The sequence below is a fragment of the Physeter macrocephalus genome, chromosome 8, assembly GCF_002837175.3.
Source record: "Physeter macrocephalus isolate SW-GA chromosome 8, ASM283717v5, whole genome shotgun sequence".
Taxonomy (NCBI): Eukaryota; Metazoa; Chordata; class Mammalia; order Artiodactyla; family Physeteridae; genus Physeter; species Physeter macrocephalus.
The window spans coordinates 136267519-136283127 of NC_041221.1; the positions used below are offsets into that span (position 1 = coordinate 136267519).

Genomic DNA, 15609 nt, shown 5'->3' on the forward strand with positions numbered 1-15609 from the left:
TTTGTCTGGCATTCAGATAATTTTTTAAGGATAGATTTTTTTTTTAATGGAATTACTGGGTCAAAGGGCATGTGCTTTTTAAAAATAAATAAATAAATTTATTTATTTATTTATGGCTGCATTGGGTCTTCGTTGCTGCACACGGGCTTTCTCTAGTTGCAGTGAGCGGGGGCTACTCTTCGTTGCAGTGCGCGGGCTTCTCATTGCAGTGGCTTCTCTTGTTGCGGAGCACAGGCTCTAGGCGTGTGGGCTTCAGTAGTTGTAGCACTCAGGCTCAGTAGTTGTGGCTCTCGGGGTCTAGAGCTCAGGCTCAGCAGTTGTGGTGCACGGACTTAGTTGCTCCGCGGCATGTGGAATCTTCCTGGAGCAGGGCTCGAACCCGTGCCCCCTGCATTGGCAGGCGGATTCTTAACCACTGCACCACCAGGGAAGTACGGCGTGTGCTTTTTAAAGCATTTTGATACACATTTCCAAATTGCTTCCCAGAAAGGTTGTGCATATTTTATTTGGTAAGAAAATTTAGAATTAACTTGATTTGAAATTAGAGGGTTGCATGTGTATTTTCATAAGTTGATTTTGCTTATAGTATTCATTTCAACAAATATGTGTTGGATAACTACTATGTACAAGGTATTCATAGGCTCAGAGGATAGAGCAGTGAACAAATGGCTATGATTCCTAACCTAATAGAGTTTTCCTGTCTAGAGCAATTAGGATATTTGACAGTGGATTAAATCTTCTTTAGTTTGTCAGAATTGAATATATTAATTGGAAGAGAGGAGAAACGATACTTTAATGACCTATTTATGCTATCTAGCCTTTTTACTGTTTACTCCTGCATACATCTTCCTAGGGTCTATGTTGATGTACTTGTTTCATTTAAAAAATGCTGCTTTTCAGGCTCTGTGGTAGGCACAGAAGATTCATTGCTCTCCAGGAAACTTGAATCTGGTATGTCTGGGTTATATCTGTAGTCGTGTCTGGAGATAAGCAGATAGTCAGGAGGCTCCCTCAAAGTCCCTCCCCACAACCCCCTGTTTCTACAATAATTTATTTGGTTATATTTGAATTCCAAATCAGAAGTCATATTACCTTAAATTGCTGTTATTCTAACAATATTAAGATCAGCTTCATGGATATTGCATCTTTAATTCCTAAACAGGTTGAATCATTTATTTTGGACCAAGAAGATCTGGATAACCCGGTGCTGAAAACAACATCAGAGATATTCTTATCAAGTACTGCAGAAGGAGCAGACTTACGCACTGTGGATCCAGAGACACAGGCACGACTAGAAGCATTGCTGGAAGCAGCAGGTACTTTATTTTTTGTTTTCTCTTTTTCATCATTTTAAAAGACTCCAGGGAATACGCTGGCGGTTCAGTGGTTGGGACTCTGCGCTTTCACTGCCAAGGGCACGGGTTCAATCCCTGGTAGGGGAACTAAGATCCTGTAATCCACATGGCATGGCTGGAAAAAAAAAAAAGACCAAAAAAAAAAACCCCCCAAGACTCCATCTCTATACAAAGTTATAAAAGATTATCCCCAAATTATATATATTATATAAAATTTGAAATCTGTAAAATTTGTTTTTTTTTTTTAATTTCCTAAAGAAAATGTTCACATTTTATGTTTAAAAAATTCTTGGTTGAAAGCTCTCAGTGAGTGATTTCTAGGTTCAACACTAATTTTTTTTTTTAATTGAAGCATAGTTGATTTACAATGTTGTATTAGTCTCAGGTGTACAGCAAAGTGATTCAGTTTTACACATATATTCTTTTCCATTATGGTTTACTACAAGTTATTGAATATAGTTCCCTGCTATACAGTAACATTAACCTTATTTTCAAAATTTATTTATTTTATTTATTTTTAGCTGTATTGGGTCTTCCTTGCTGCGCGTGGGATTTCTCTAGTTGCGGCGAGTGGGGGCTACTCTTCGTTGAGGCGCGCAGACTTCCTATTGCGGTGTCTTCTCTTGTTGCGGAGCATGGGCTCTAGATGCGCAGGCTTCAGTAGTTGTGGCACGTGGGTTCCGTAGTTGCTGCTCGCGGGCTCTGGAGCGCAGGCTCAGTAGTTGTGGCTCATGGGCTTAGTTGCTCCACGGCACGTGGGATCTTCCCAGACCAGGGATCGAACCTGTGTCCCCTACATTGGCAGGTGGATTCTCAACCACTGTGCCACCAGTGAAGTCCCAAGACATATATAGTATGTTAGGAATGTGTTTACTTTGATGATTCTTTTTATTCCTTTAACTTTCTCCTCTTATGAAAAAGCATAGGTAAAATTTATAGCAGATTGACTTTTAGTCCATCTAATGTGTCTTTTTGGAACTGACCGAAACTTAAAATTAGATTGAACAAAACAATTTAGTATCTAGCAGAAGATGGTTTAATTTAGAGCAGATGGTTTAATTTAAACCTTTTTTAAAAAAAGGTTCCATTGCAGGGGGCAGAGGTTTGATCCCTGGTTGGGGAACTAAGATCCTGCATGCAGTGCAGTGTGGCCAAAAAAAAAAAAAAAAAAAAGATCACATTAGTAATTGCTTTGGTGTCCCTCCCTTCTTTGGATTTATTGTGAGTCTCCTACTTTTGATTTAGGGATAGTCTATGTAAGATTCCTGAAATAGGAGTGCCATGGCCACCCCATATATATATATAGATATAGATATAGATATTTATTTATTTATTTATTTATTTTTTTTCCTGTGCTTTAGAACCAGCTTAGAGCAGAGAGAAATGTGGAGAAAATGCAGTTTTCTTCTCCATGTTTTCTCTGGACTAAGTTACTTTCCTTCCCTAAACCAAGCTTTGTTTATTGGTGATAGTACATCTCCTCTCTAGTTTAGGCTGACATTTCACTCATACTGTGAGTACTACTCCAAGACCCCTAATTAAGGATTTTAAACCTATTTCTCTTTTTTCTGGCCACCTCATGAGTCTCACTCAGGGATGGCTCTTTTCTGGTACATTGAGCATTTTTCTTTAGGTTCATGGCTAAGTATAAGTACTTATATACTTATACCTTATACAAGATACCTTAGAATTGCTTGCTTTTCTTACCTATATTGTGAGAGAGAAAATAAACCTTGAAAATCATGTCTTCCAGGAGGTGTCAGAAATTACTGAATTTTAAAATTTTGTGTGTTTTGACAATTTAAACTCCAGGCATTGTTGGATATGATATTTATCCAAAGAAATTGTCAGATGTTTTTTAAAATGATGTACTCCTTTGAAGTCCTGTGCAAGTCACTTGGCTTAATGAATACTTCTTTTTGTTCATTAGTATTTTCATTTGCTTTTTGGACATTGTGTTGAGCCTATAACATTTAAGACTTATGCATTGTTTTCAATTATGAGAATGTGTTAGACGTTACTAGGCTTCTTAAGAAGATAGAATTCTTAATGCTATTTTAAGCAAAAAAATTGAAGTTGAAAATATTTTTTTCTTTAAGATTCTTTGAGATTTTTAAAGAAAATTGAGAATTAAGGGCATTTCAAGAAGAATTTTTTAAAAGTCTTTTCTAAATTATAAATGTAATATATAAAATAGTTAAAACAATATGAAATGTATTAAGTAGATTATAAAGCCTGCCCATTGTAAAGGTTTACATATACTTCCAGACTTTCCCTTGTAGTTATATAAATACACGTATATGTTTGAATATACATGATTTTTTAAAAAATGAAATTATATCATATTATACAAATTATAATTTTCTTTTTTTCACTTAATTTATTGTGGCCATCCTTCCATAACAGGATATGTTGATCTTTCTCCTTCTTTAAAGGGTAAGATAATATTCTGTTGCTTGGATGCACCACAGTTTATTTTACCAATGGCTTATTGAAGGATTTTTACATTATTTCCAATTTTTTTGATATCACAAATAATGCTGTCGTTCATATCCATGTATATCTATAAGTTTTCTTGCTTGTGCAAGTATCTTCATAGGACAGATTCCTAGAAAGTGATATTGCTGGGTCAGAGGATATTTTTGCATTCAAAATTTTGATAGCTTTTATCAAAGTGGTCCCTCAAGTTTATGCCAGTATACATTCCTATCAACAGCTTTCCTCAGTTTTCTTTTGGTCAATTTCATAGTTTATGTTCGTTCAATATTATCAATAAGTTGTGCGGTAGCTCTTTATAAATGATATAAATTCATTGGGTGTTAATTTTTCCAGTTTTTATTTTGCCTTAACTTTATTTATGGTGACTTTAATTATATAGAAATTTTTATTGGAATTAAAAATGTTTAATATCACATTTACTAATTTTTTACTTTATAGCTTTTGTGATTTGGTCTCATGCTTAGAAAAACCTCCTCTACATCAGCAATAGAAAAATAGTACATAGTATAATAGTACTTTTCAGATTTCATTTAAGTCTACCTGGTATTTATTTTTGTAAATGGTGTGAATTTGAGATCTTACCTAATTTTCAAATAACCAGTTTCTGAACAATATTTATGAAATAAGCCCTCCTATCTCCACTGATTTGAAATGTCACCTTTGTCATATATTGAATTCACAAATGATCTAAGGTCTTTTTTTGTTTGCCTCTATTACATATCCTTGATAGAATTATCTTTTTTCTTTGCAAGTATCATACTATCATACTGTTGTAATTGGATAGCATCACAATATATTTTTTATCTTATTGGGCAAGTTTCCCTTCCTTTTTTTTGTTCTATAAAATTTTATTGACTTTCTCATTTTCAGCAGTAACAGGTGGTGATATTATCAACAAAATTTTGTTGCAGTAGTCACTGATTCCTCACTGAATCTAGAGAAATAGATTTATTGGCAACTTAGACTTACCATAGTGTGAGCTCTGTAAGGACAGGAACTATGTCTTATTCCTTTCTGTCCCCCTAATGTCTGGCACATCATAAGCACATAATAAATAGTAAATATGAGAATTAATTTATTTTATTTATTTATTTGTTTTTGTTTTTGTTTTTGTTTTGTGGTACGCGGGCCTCTCACTGCCGTGGCCTCTCCTGTTGCCGAGCCCAGGCTCCGGACGCGCAGGCTCAGCGGCCATGGCCATGGCCCACGGGCCCAGCCGCTCCGCGGCATGCGAGATCCTCCCAGACCGGGGCACGAACCCGCGTCCCCCGCACCGGCAGGCGGACTCCCAACCACTGCGCCACCAGGGAAGCCCGAGAATTAATTTATTTTAATTTACACTCTAGCCCCAGAAAATGGTTCTAGGTGGCTATTCAATCAAAGGAAGAAACTGTTGGATTGTTTGTTGTAATATTACAGAATAGCCCCTTCATTAGTACTGAAAATAGATAGGATCCTATACTAGAGATCTTATGCTGTGATTGTACTTTGATAGAAATCTCATTCATTCATTACAGTAAACATCATGTTAAGTTACATTTGGAGTTAGGTAGAGGACAAATTAGTATTATGAACACTGTAAAGATGAAAAGACTGAAACATAGGTGTTACGCAATGGCCTTTTGACATTAGTGACAAAATTGAAATTATCATCCTTGCATATGGAGATCATGCCATTTTGCCCTAGAGAATAGTGTTTAGAAATGTAATTACAGTTTACACATTTATGCTTTTTCTTTCCCTGAACTGACTGATACACACTGAAGGAATTGGCAAATTGTCAACTGCTGATGGTAAAGCCTTTGCAGATCCTGAGGTACTCCGAAGACTGACATCTTCAGTAAGTTGTGCACTGGATGAAGCTGCTGCTGCACTGACACGGATGAGGGCAGAAAACAGCCACAATGCAGGACAAGTAGACACGTATGTGTTTAATGACTTCTGCTGGGTATTCAATTCAATATCTGGTTTTCATTTCTAAGGAAGTTACTTATTCTAAAGGTTATAGTAGGAAACTCTAAACTGACTGCCTGAGTAATAATAAATGAAATGGGTTGTTGATGCAATAATCTAGGTCCCTGTTACTCAAATATGGTCCATGGACTAGCAGTGTCAGCATCATAGAAATTCAGAATTTCAGACCCCATCTTGGATCTATTGAATCAGAATCTACCTTTGAACAAGAAACATGGGCTGTTTGTATGCACATTAAAGTTTGAGATTCACTGATTTTGTTAGTCATTCTGCAGTAAAAATTTTACTTAGATTTTTACCTTCTATTTCATCTAGTCACCTCACTGTTACCAAATAAAATTTTAAGACAGGATTATATCCCAAATGTCTTTGGGAATCATTAAATTAGTTTAAAAAATTTTGCATCTAATGCTGTATAAAGTTTATTTAAAATTTAATATGACAGTATGTTAGAACATTTTTAAAGATAAAAATGACAGCTGTTTTCATATTTATTTATTTCCTTTCTGGCTTGGTTCACATACATGAAAAATTAGTATTGCAAACAAATATTCAAATAATTTTCTTCTTGCCATATCAGCATTTTTCTATATATGACTAACTGTATGTATTTAATGTAACTCGTTGTCATAGGACCTTGAGTCTTTCTTTGTTGGTTTTGTTTTCAGTCGCAGTCTGGCGGAAGCTTGTTCAGATGGGGATGTGAATGCTGTTCGTAAATTGCTAGATGAAGGCAGAAGTGTAAATGAACATACAGAAGAAGGAGAAAGCCTGCTGTGTTTGGCTTGTTCAGCCGGGTATTATGAATTAGCACAAGTAAGCAGAAATAATCTTTAGTGATCAAAATTGTGGAAGGGTTTTGATGTTTTGTTTATTTTTATCATTAATAAAAGTATCGTTAGAGACCAAGGTCTTTCCTTTTTGTCAGTAGGTAAAATAGAAACTGATACACAATTAATTTTTGTTGTCTGTACATGCAACTTGGCATGGTCTGTTTTTTTCTGCCGCTTACTCAAAAATAGTCCTAATGAATAAGAAAAACATAGAAATAATAATAATATTTTAAACTTGCCTTTAGAAATAATATACAAGTATCATGAAAGATATTGATTTATTTTCATTTCATCTAGATTATCCCAGTTCTTTTAGTTTTTTTTTTTTTTTTTCCTGTTAGAACAATTTTGGGAAATAGCCATATGTTTACCAGTTAGTTTGTGTCTTATTAGTATATAGTTTTGCTGTTCTCTTGCTAGATAATCCTGAGCGTAACACTAATTCTTTGACAGGAGCAGTTAAATTGTATAATTGGATGGTTAATGTGATTACCTACTTTACTTAAAGATTACTATGTAATGGTCTTGTAAAATATAACATCTAACCAGGTGTTTTGAGCAGTGAACATTGGCATATTTTCCCAAAAGGTGATTATTTTCTATTTTTCCTTGCCTCTACTCTAAAAGAATATCTTCCCAGATTCAGTATATTCTCTAGAAGTAATATTAATAGTAAGAATTGACAGTTTCTCTCTGTGTGCATATGTGTTTTAAAGGTATTGCTTGCTATGCATGCTAATGTTGAAGACAGAGGGAATAAAGGAGATATAACCCCCCTAATGGCAGCATCCAGTGGAGGTTATTTAGATATTGTGAAATTATTACTTCTTCATGATGCAGATGTCAACTCCCAGTCTGCAACAGGTATGTAGAAAATGATGTGTTAATCTGAGGAAAACAAATTGATATAAATAACTATAACCTGAGAGATAAAAATTTGATTCCTAGGGAAAACTGGTTGTAAAGATACAGAAAAATCATAGCCCTTGTTTAGAATCTCTGAGTAAAATATAGATTAATTTGATATCTTTAAAAGTGTTTGAAACACTCTTACATTCTATTTGGTCAAGATTGACAGTTTTTTTGCTGGGAACAGTTTCTTTTTCGCCACAATATATATAATGTACAAAGAGGCAAATTTATGAACTGTATCTTTCACAATTCTTTATCTCATTTAAATACAACTCCCTTATATAGATTAACCTGAGAGTCAAAACCCTATAGAGTTTTTTCTGTCAAGTGTACAGAATGCATTTACTAATAAGATATTCTGTGGCAGCATGAAAGCTACTCTAGTAAGGTTCTTTATAAGCCTTGGTCATATGTCTTGAGTTATAGGTGTACATTTAGTAATGAGATTCCTTGGATTTAGTGAGGCAGGCACATGGTTTAAAATACAATTTCAGTAATGAAAGCATATCAGTCTTCCATACCATTAAGTATATATTAAATGTAGCCTAATTTATTTATTTTTTTTTAATTTATTTATTTTATTTTTGCGGTACGCGGGCCCTCTCACTGCTATGGCCTCTCCCGTTGCGGAGCACAGGCTCCGGACGCGCAGGCTCAGCGGCCATGGCTCACGGGCCCAAGCTGCTCCTTGGCATGTGGGATCTTCCCAGACTGGGGCACGAACCCATGTCCCCTGCATTGGCAGGCGGACTCTCAACCACTGCGCCACCAGGGAAGCCCAGCCTAATTTATTTTTTAAACGACCATGACTTCTTAGAAAGGATTGTAGGTTACTTTGCTGACCACTTTGTCTTAGTCGTAGTAATATTAATATCCTCCATGTCTGAGACTGTTAAACAGTTGAATTCTGAATAAATTGGGTTTGAAATGATAGTTTTCTTGCTGAACCTTTAAAACAGTCTTCTTCAATCTCATACTGTTGGATGGTTAAACCATCTCCCTACTCCCTGTAATAAATAAAAGTCCTCAAAACAAAATCAGAAAAGGAATAAGTGGCAAATGAGGGAATAATGACCTTTTAAATAAATTTTTCTTTTGAAGGAATTATGCTGAGGGGGATTTATATCTGTCTCCCTGGGTCTCATAAATGTAGACCAAATGAATAAATGTGTAAAGATAAAGGAGAGGTAAAAGAAAATTAAGAAATGAATATACATAGAAAATGTTAAGTGTTTCTAAGTTGTACGGTGTTGAAAGAAAAAGCAATAACTTTGAGTGGTACATTAAAATATTTTATATTAAAATATGTTGGAAATGCTTTTTCAAGATGGCACTTAATCTTATTTCACGAGCTAAGGAAATACGGAGAGAGGTAAATTGGTTTGTTTATAATAAGCTTTTTTTTTTTTTTTTTTTTTTTTTTTGCGTTAACGCTGGCCTCTCACTGCTGTGGCCTCTCCCGCTGCGGAGCACAGCCTCCGGACGCGCAGGCCCAGCGGCCGTGGCTCACGGGCCCAGCTACTCCGCGGCATGTGGGATCCTCCCGGACCGGGGCACAAACCCGCGTCCCCTGCATCGGCAGGCAGACTCTCAACCACTGCGCCACCAGGGAAGCCCTATAATAAGCCTTTTAATTAGTGAAAAAATTAAGATGATGCTTCTAACCAATACAACAAAAAAATGAAATAATAGTTCTAGTGGTTTATGTAAGGTAATTGAAGAGATAGAACTAGAGCAGTAGTATAATCGTAATTTTATCAGTTTTATCATAATTTTAAATTTCTTTTCATTCTTTTTTAGGAAACACTGCACTAACTTATGCCTGTGCTGGAGGATTTGTTGACATTGTGAAAGTGCTACTTAATGAAGGCGCAAATATAGAAGATCATAATGAAAATGGACATACCCCCTTAATGGAAGCAGCCAGTGCAGGTCATGTGGAAGTTGCAAGAGTTCTTCTAGATCATGGGGCAGGCATCAACACTCATTCTAACGAATTCAAAGAAAGTGCTCTTACACTTGCATGCTACAAAGGTACTCTATAAATGTATATATGTTTGTAGGGTTTTTTTCATAGCAACTTTGAATATTTAAATATTTGAATATTGAGTATTTGAGTTAATTTTATATTTCTTATACTTTCCCTGTGCTATAAAGTTATCTAGCTTCTAAGAGATTATATAAAAAGTCCATTTTAGCATGTATTTCCTAAAGTATAGTTTCATAGTATATGTTTTTTTATTATTTTAATTCAAATTTATTCAACTAGCTATAAGGTCAACCAAAACTCTCAGCACAGACTTAGAGGGTTTCCATTCTTTAATAACTTTTGTTTTATATGATTTTTCCAACCTTTATTTTAAAAATTATACACACTCAAATAATAATAATCACACTTGATATAGAAAACCTGAAAAACACAGAATAGTGTAAAGAAGTTTTACAATGACATGTAATGCTACCATCTGAAGATTTAAAAAGCATGTAAACAATATTTTAGTATATTTACTTCTAGTTTGTTTTTTAAGTAAATTTATAAACAAATATATATACACTTGACTCTTACAACATGGTTTTGAACTGCACAGGTTCACTTATACACAGACTTTTTTCAGTAAGTGTATACTATAGTACTAAACAATCCAAAGTTGGTTGAATCCTCAGATGTGGAACTATAATCAAAGATGGTAGATAGAGCTCCAGCAATCCATATTCTAGGAAGGATGAAGAGGGTAAGGGCAAAATGAGGAATGCCTTCCAACTTAGTAAGCTACCTTTAAGGAGTCTTCCTAGAAGTTCTGCCTTATAAGTCCCTTTTACATCTCATTGGCTACACATAGCAGCAAGGGAGGCTGGAAAATGTAGTCTTTTAGTCAGGCATGTTGCCACTGAGATGAAATTGGGAGTTCTGTTGTTAAGGAAAAATGAGAGAATGTATATTGGGTAGGAAACTAGCAATCTCTGCCAAATACATCAAATGGATGCACCATAATTGCCTCTTGTTGGACACTTGCATTGTTCCCAGTTTTTCACTATTATTGAAAACACTGTGATAACATCCTTGTGCAGACATCTTTGCCTAATCTCTGATTATTTCCTTAGGATAAATTCCTGGAAGTGGAATTGCTGGGTCAAAGGGTATGGACATTTTTAAGGCTTTTGATACATATTGCCAAATTGCCTTCTAGAAAGGTTGAACCAATTTACACTCCCACCAGCAGTGTTTGAGAGTGCCCTTTACCCCACCCTACACCCTCACCAACACTGGGTATTATCATTCTTTTTAATATTTGCCATTTTGATAGTAAAAAATGGTGTCTTATTTTAATTTGCAATTTTTTAATAGGAAGGTTTAATATTTTTTTCATCAGTTTAATATTCATTTTCACTTCTTTTTTTGAATTACCATTTCATGTCCTTCATCCATTTTTCTGCTGGAGTGTTTGTCTTTTTCTTATTGACTATTATAAGGTTTTTTATATACTAAATGTATCAAGAGGGTTGAAATTATTTTGAATGGAGTTTTCTCTGCCTGCTCATTGCCACAGTGAGTTTATGGTTATTATTTTAAAGCTTTTTTTCTGAAAAATATGATCCAAACATACTTTACCTGGCATTCTATTTGATTTCAGTGTTTTGATTTATAGTTTATGCAGAGTAAATCAAAGAATAAGTATTATTACTTTATTGCTTTACTTGAATTAATGTGCGTTGGACTAATTCAGTCTTTAAAACCTAGATAAGACTTTGACGAGAGCCTGCTTATTATTCTGGATTGGCTTTGTAAAATTGTCATTGATTTCTTTATTAAACGCAAAATAAGTTCTCTTGTAAATTTTTGTATAGACACCTGAAAGAAAAAGATTCCCTACTTTAATACTTATATATTAAATCGATAGTTCTTGAGAAATATAGTTTTAAAATTTGTGTTCTTTTTTTTTAAAGGCCATTTGGATATGGTTCGCTTTCTGCTTGATGCTGGTGCAGATCAAGAGCACAAAACAGATGAGATGCACACTGCCTTAATGGAGGCTTGCATGGTAATTTTAAATTGCACTCACATGAGATTTTATGGGAAGAAAGGGTCATATGTGTTTCAGCCTTTGAGAATTATTTTTATTCTTTTGGAAAAATCATTATTATGAGATGGTAAAGATCTTGAAAATTTTGTACATTATCAGAGAGGGAAGGGGGAGTTTATGATGTTTTGTTTATCTTTTGATAGTAAATCTGTTAATGTAGGAAATCATACAAAAGGCAAGCTTGGCTATGTCATTTTCAACACACTGATGTACTTCTATTTTCTTTCCAATTCTTTCATTATGGTAAAATACACATATCATAAAATTTACCATGTTAACTATTTTTGAGAGATATTAAGTATATGCATAATGTGCAACCATCATTACCATCCATTTTCGGAAATCTTTTCATCTTTATAAAACTGAAACTCTATATCCATTAAACAGCAACTTTCCATTCCCCACTTCTTCCTATTCCTTGTGATCACCATTCCACTTTCTATCTCTATCATTTTGACTACATTAAGTGCCTCATATAAGTGGAATCATACAATATTTGTCTTTTTGTGACTGACTTATTTCAGTTAGCGTGATGTCCTCAGGTTCATCTGTGTTGTAGCATATGTCAGAATTTCCTTTGTTTTTTAAGGCTACATAATATTTTATTGTATGTACCACATTTTGCTTATCCATTTATCCACTGATGGACACTTGCATCGCCTCCATGCTTTAGCTATTGTGAATAATGCTGCTGTGAACATGGGTGTACAAATATCTGTTTGAGTCCTGTTTTCAGTTCTTTTGGATATATACCCAGAAGCGAGATGGCTTGAGGTTTGTTTTATAGTCTGGATGTGCATATATATTCCATGGGCATTTGAAAAGAAAGAATATTCTGCTTTTGGTCAGTGGAGTGTTTTATTAAGACCTGTTGAGAGATGGTGGAGTTCTTCTACATCCTTTCTGAATTTCTGTCTAGTTTTTCTAGCAGTTGTCGAGAGGGGGTGTTGAGATCTCCAACTATGCTTGTGGATTTGTCTATTTCTTCTTCTAGTTGCTTCACTTTTCCCCCACATTTTTGGAGCTCTGTTGTTTTGGTACATGCCCTTTTTTTTTTTTTCTCATCCATTTTCTCAATTTTTTCCCTCTATTTTTTTTGATATATCTAGTAGTTATTTTGAAGTTCTTTTCTTCTAACTACTATATTTGATTCACTTCTGGGTCAACTTTTATTATTTTATATCTTGATGATCAGTTACTTTTTCTTGCCCCTTAATATGTCTAGTAATTTTTTTTTGTAATCCATATGCTGTGGATGATCCCTTTTCAAGGCCCTGGATTATCCTGTATTCCTTTCTTTTTTTTTTTTTTTTTTTTTTTTTTGTGGTATGCGGGCCTCCCTCTGCTGTGGCCTCTCCCGTTGCGGAGGACAGGCTGGCTCAGCGACCATGGCTCACGGGCCCAGCCGCTCCGCGGCATGTGGGATCCTCCCAGACCGGGGCGCACACCCGGTTCCCCTGCATCGGCAGGCGGACGCGCAACCGCTGCGCCACCAGGGAAGCCCCTGTATTCCTTTTAAGACTGTTAAATTCTGTTCTAGCAGGCAGTTAAATTACCAGTGAATCACCCTGATCCTATTGAGGCTTAATTCAGCATCACTTTTACTCCTAGGTCCTTACTCTTTGGTCTTAAAGATGTTCACTCTTTGTTTAGGATATATTTCCTTGGGCCATGGTTTGGAAGATGCCCAAAGAGAAAAAGTTAGAGTGAATGGAGGCTAAACAATACACTACTAAATAAACAAGAGATCACTGAAGAAATCAAAGAGGAAATAAAAAAATACCTAGAAACAAATGACAATGAAAACACGACAAGCCAAAACCTATAGGATGCAGCAAAAGCAGTTCTAAGAGGGAAGTTTATAGCAATACAATCCTACCTCAAGAAACATCTCAAATAAACAACCTAAATTTACACCTAAAGCAGTAAGAGAGAGAAGAACAAAAAACCCCCAGAGTTAGCAGAAGGAAAGAAATCATAAAGATCAGATCAGAAATGAAGGAAACAATAGCAAATGAAAAAGGAGAAGAAACAACTGACACTGAAGAAATACAAAGGATCATGAGAGATTACTACAAGCAACTATATGCCAATAAAATGGACAACCTGGAAGAAATGGACACATTCTTAGAAAAGTACAGCCTACTGAGACTGAACCAGGAAGAAGTAGAAAATATAAACAGACCAATTACAAGCACTGAAATTGAGACTGTGATTAAAAATCTTTCAGCAAACAAAAGCCCAGGACCAGATGGCTTCACAGGCAAATTCTATCAAACATTTTGAGAAGAGCTAACACCTGTCCTTCTCAAACTCTTCCAAAATATAGCAGAAGGAGGAACACTCCCAAACTCATTCTACAAGACCACCATCACCCTGATACCAAAACCAGACAAAGATGTCACAAACAAAGAAAACTATAGGCCAATATCGCTGATAAACATACATGCAAAAATCCTCAACAAAGTACTAGCAAACAGAATCCAATAGCACATTAAAAGGATCATACACCACGATCAAGTGGGGTTTATCCCAGGAACTCAAGGATTCTTCAATATACGCAAATCAATCAATGTGATACACCATATTAACAAATTGAAGGATAAAAACCATATGATCATCTCAATAGATGCAGAAAAAGCTTTTGACAAAATTCAACACCGATTTATGATAAAAACCCTCCAGAAAGTAGGCATAGAGGGAAGTTACCTCAACATAATAAAGGCCATATTTGACAAACCCACAGCCAACATCATTCTCAATGGTGAAAAACTGAAACCATTTTCACTAAGATCAGGAACAAGACAAGGTTGCCCACTCTCACCACTATTAGTCAACATAGTTTTGGAAGTCCTAGCCACGGCAGTGAGAGAAGAAAAGAAATAAAAGGAATCCAAATCGGAAAAGAAGTAAAGCTGTCACTGTTTGCAGATGACATGATACTATACATAGAGAATCCTAAGGACTCTACCAGAAAACCACTAGAGCTAATTAATGAATTTGGTAAAGTAGCAGGATACAAAATTAATGCACAAAAATCTCTTGCATTCCTATACACTAATGATGAAAAATCTGAAAGAGAAATTAAGGAAACACTCCCATTTGCCCTTGCAACAAAAAGAATGAAATACCTAGGAATAAACCTACCAAAGGAGACAAAAGACCTGTATGCAGAAAACTATAAGACACTGATGAAAGAAATTAAAGATGATACAAACAGACGGAGAGATATACCATGGTCTTGGATTGGAAGAATCAACATTGTAAAAATGACTATACTACCCAAAGCAATCTACAGATTCAATGCAATCCCTGTCAAACTACCAATGGCATCTTTCACAGAACTAGAACAAAAAATTTCACAATTTGTATGGAAGCACAAAAGACCTCAAATAGCCAAAGCAATCCTGAGAAAGAAAAATGGAGCTGGAGGAATCAGGCTCCCTTACTTCAGACCATAGTACAAAGCTACAGTAATCCAGACAGTATGGTACTGGCACAAAAACAGAAATATAGATCAATGGAACAGGGTAGAAAGCCCAGAGATAAACCAATGCACATATGGTCACCTTATCTTTGATAAAGGAGGCAAGAACATACAATGTAGAAAAGACAGCCTCTTCAATAAGTGGTGCTGGGAAAACTGGACAGCTACATGTAAAAGAATGAAGTTAGAACACTTCCTAACACCACACACAAAAATAAACTCAAAATGCATTAAACACCTAAATGTAAGGCCAGACACTATCAAACTCCTAGAGGAAAACATAGGCAGAACACTCTGTGACATAAATCACAGCAAGATCCTTTTCGACCCACCTCCTAGAGAGATGGAAATAAAAATAAAAATAAACAAATGGGACCTATTGAAACTTAAAAGCTTTTGCACAGCGAAGGAAACCATAAACAAGACCAAAGACAACCCTCAGAATGGGAGAAAATATTTGCAAATAA

The 15609-nt window shown here is 35.4% G+C and overlaps 1 protein-coding gene across 8 annotated transcripts in view; it reads left to right on the forward strand.

The window, feature by feature from the left end:
- Positions 1–604: 604 nt before the first annotated feature.
- The window catches only part of ANKHD1 (ankyrin repeat and KH domain containing 1), a 91407-nt gene continuing 76402 nt past the window's right edge, over positions 605–15609 (forward strand). For 3 of the 8 annotated variants that reach the window (XM_028493297.2, XM_028493298.2, XM_028493305.2), the window contains exons 1-6: positions 1085–1316; positions 5621–5777; positions 6497–6644; positions 7378–7525; positions 9374–9607; positions 11519–11613. In XM_028493297.2, the coding sequence (XP_028349098.1) occupies positions 1133–1316; positions 5621–5777; positions 6497–6644; positions 7378–7525; positions 9374–9607; positions 11519–11613 (966 nt within the window). In that variant the 5' untranslated portion in view covers positions 1085–1132. Of the gene's footprint in view, positions 1317–5620; positions 5778–6496; positions 6645–7377; positions 7526–9373; positions 9608–11518; positions 11614–15609 lie in introns of all 8 variants that reach the window. The other 5 variants (XM_055086795.1, XM_028493306.2, XM_055086796.1 and 2 more) reach the window with 5 other exon arrangements.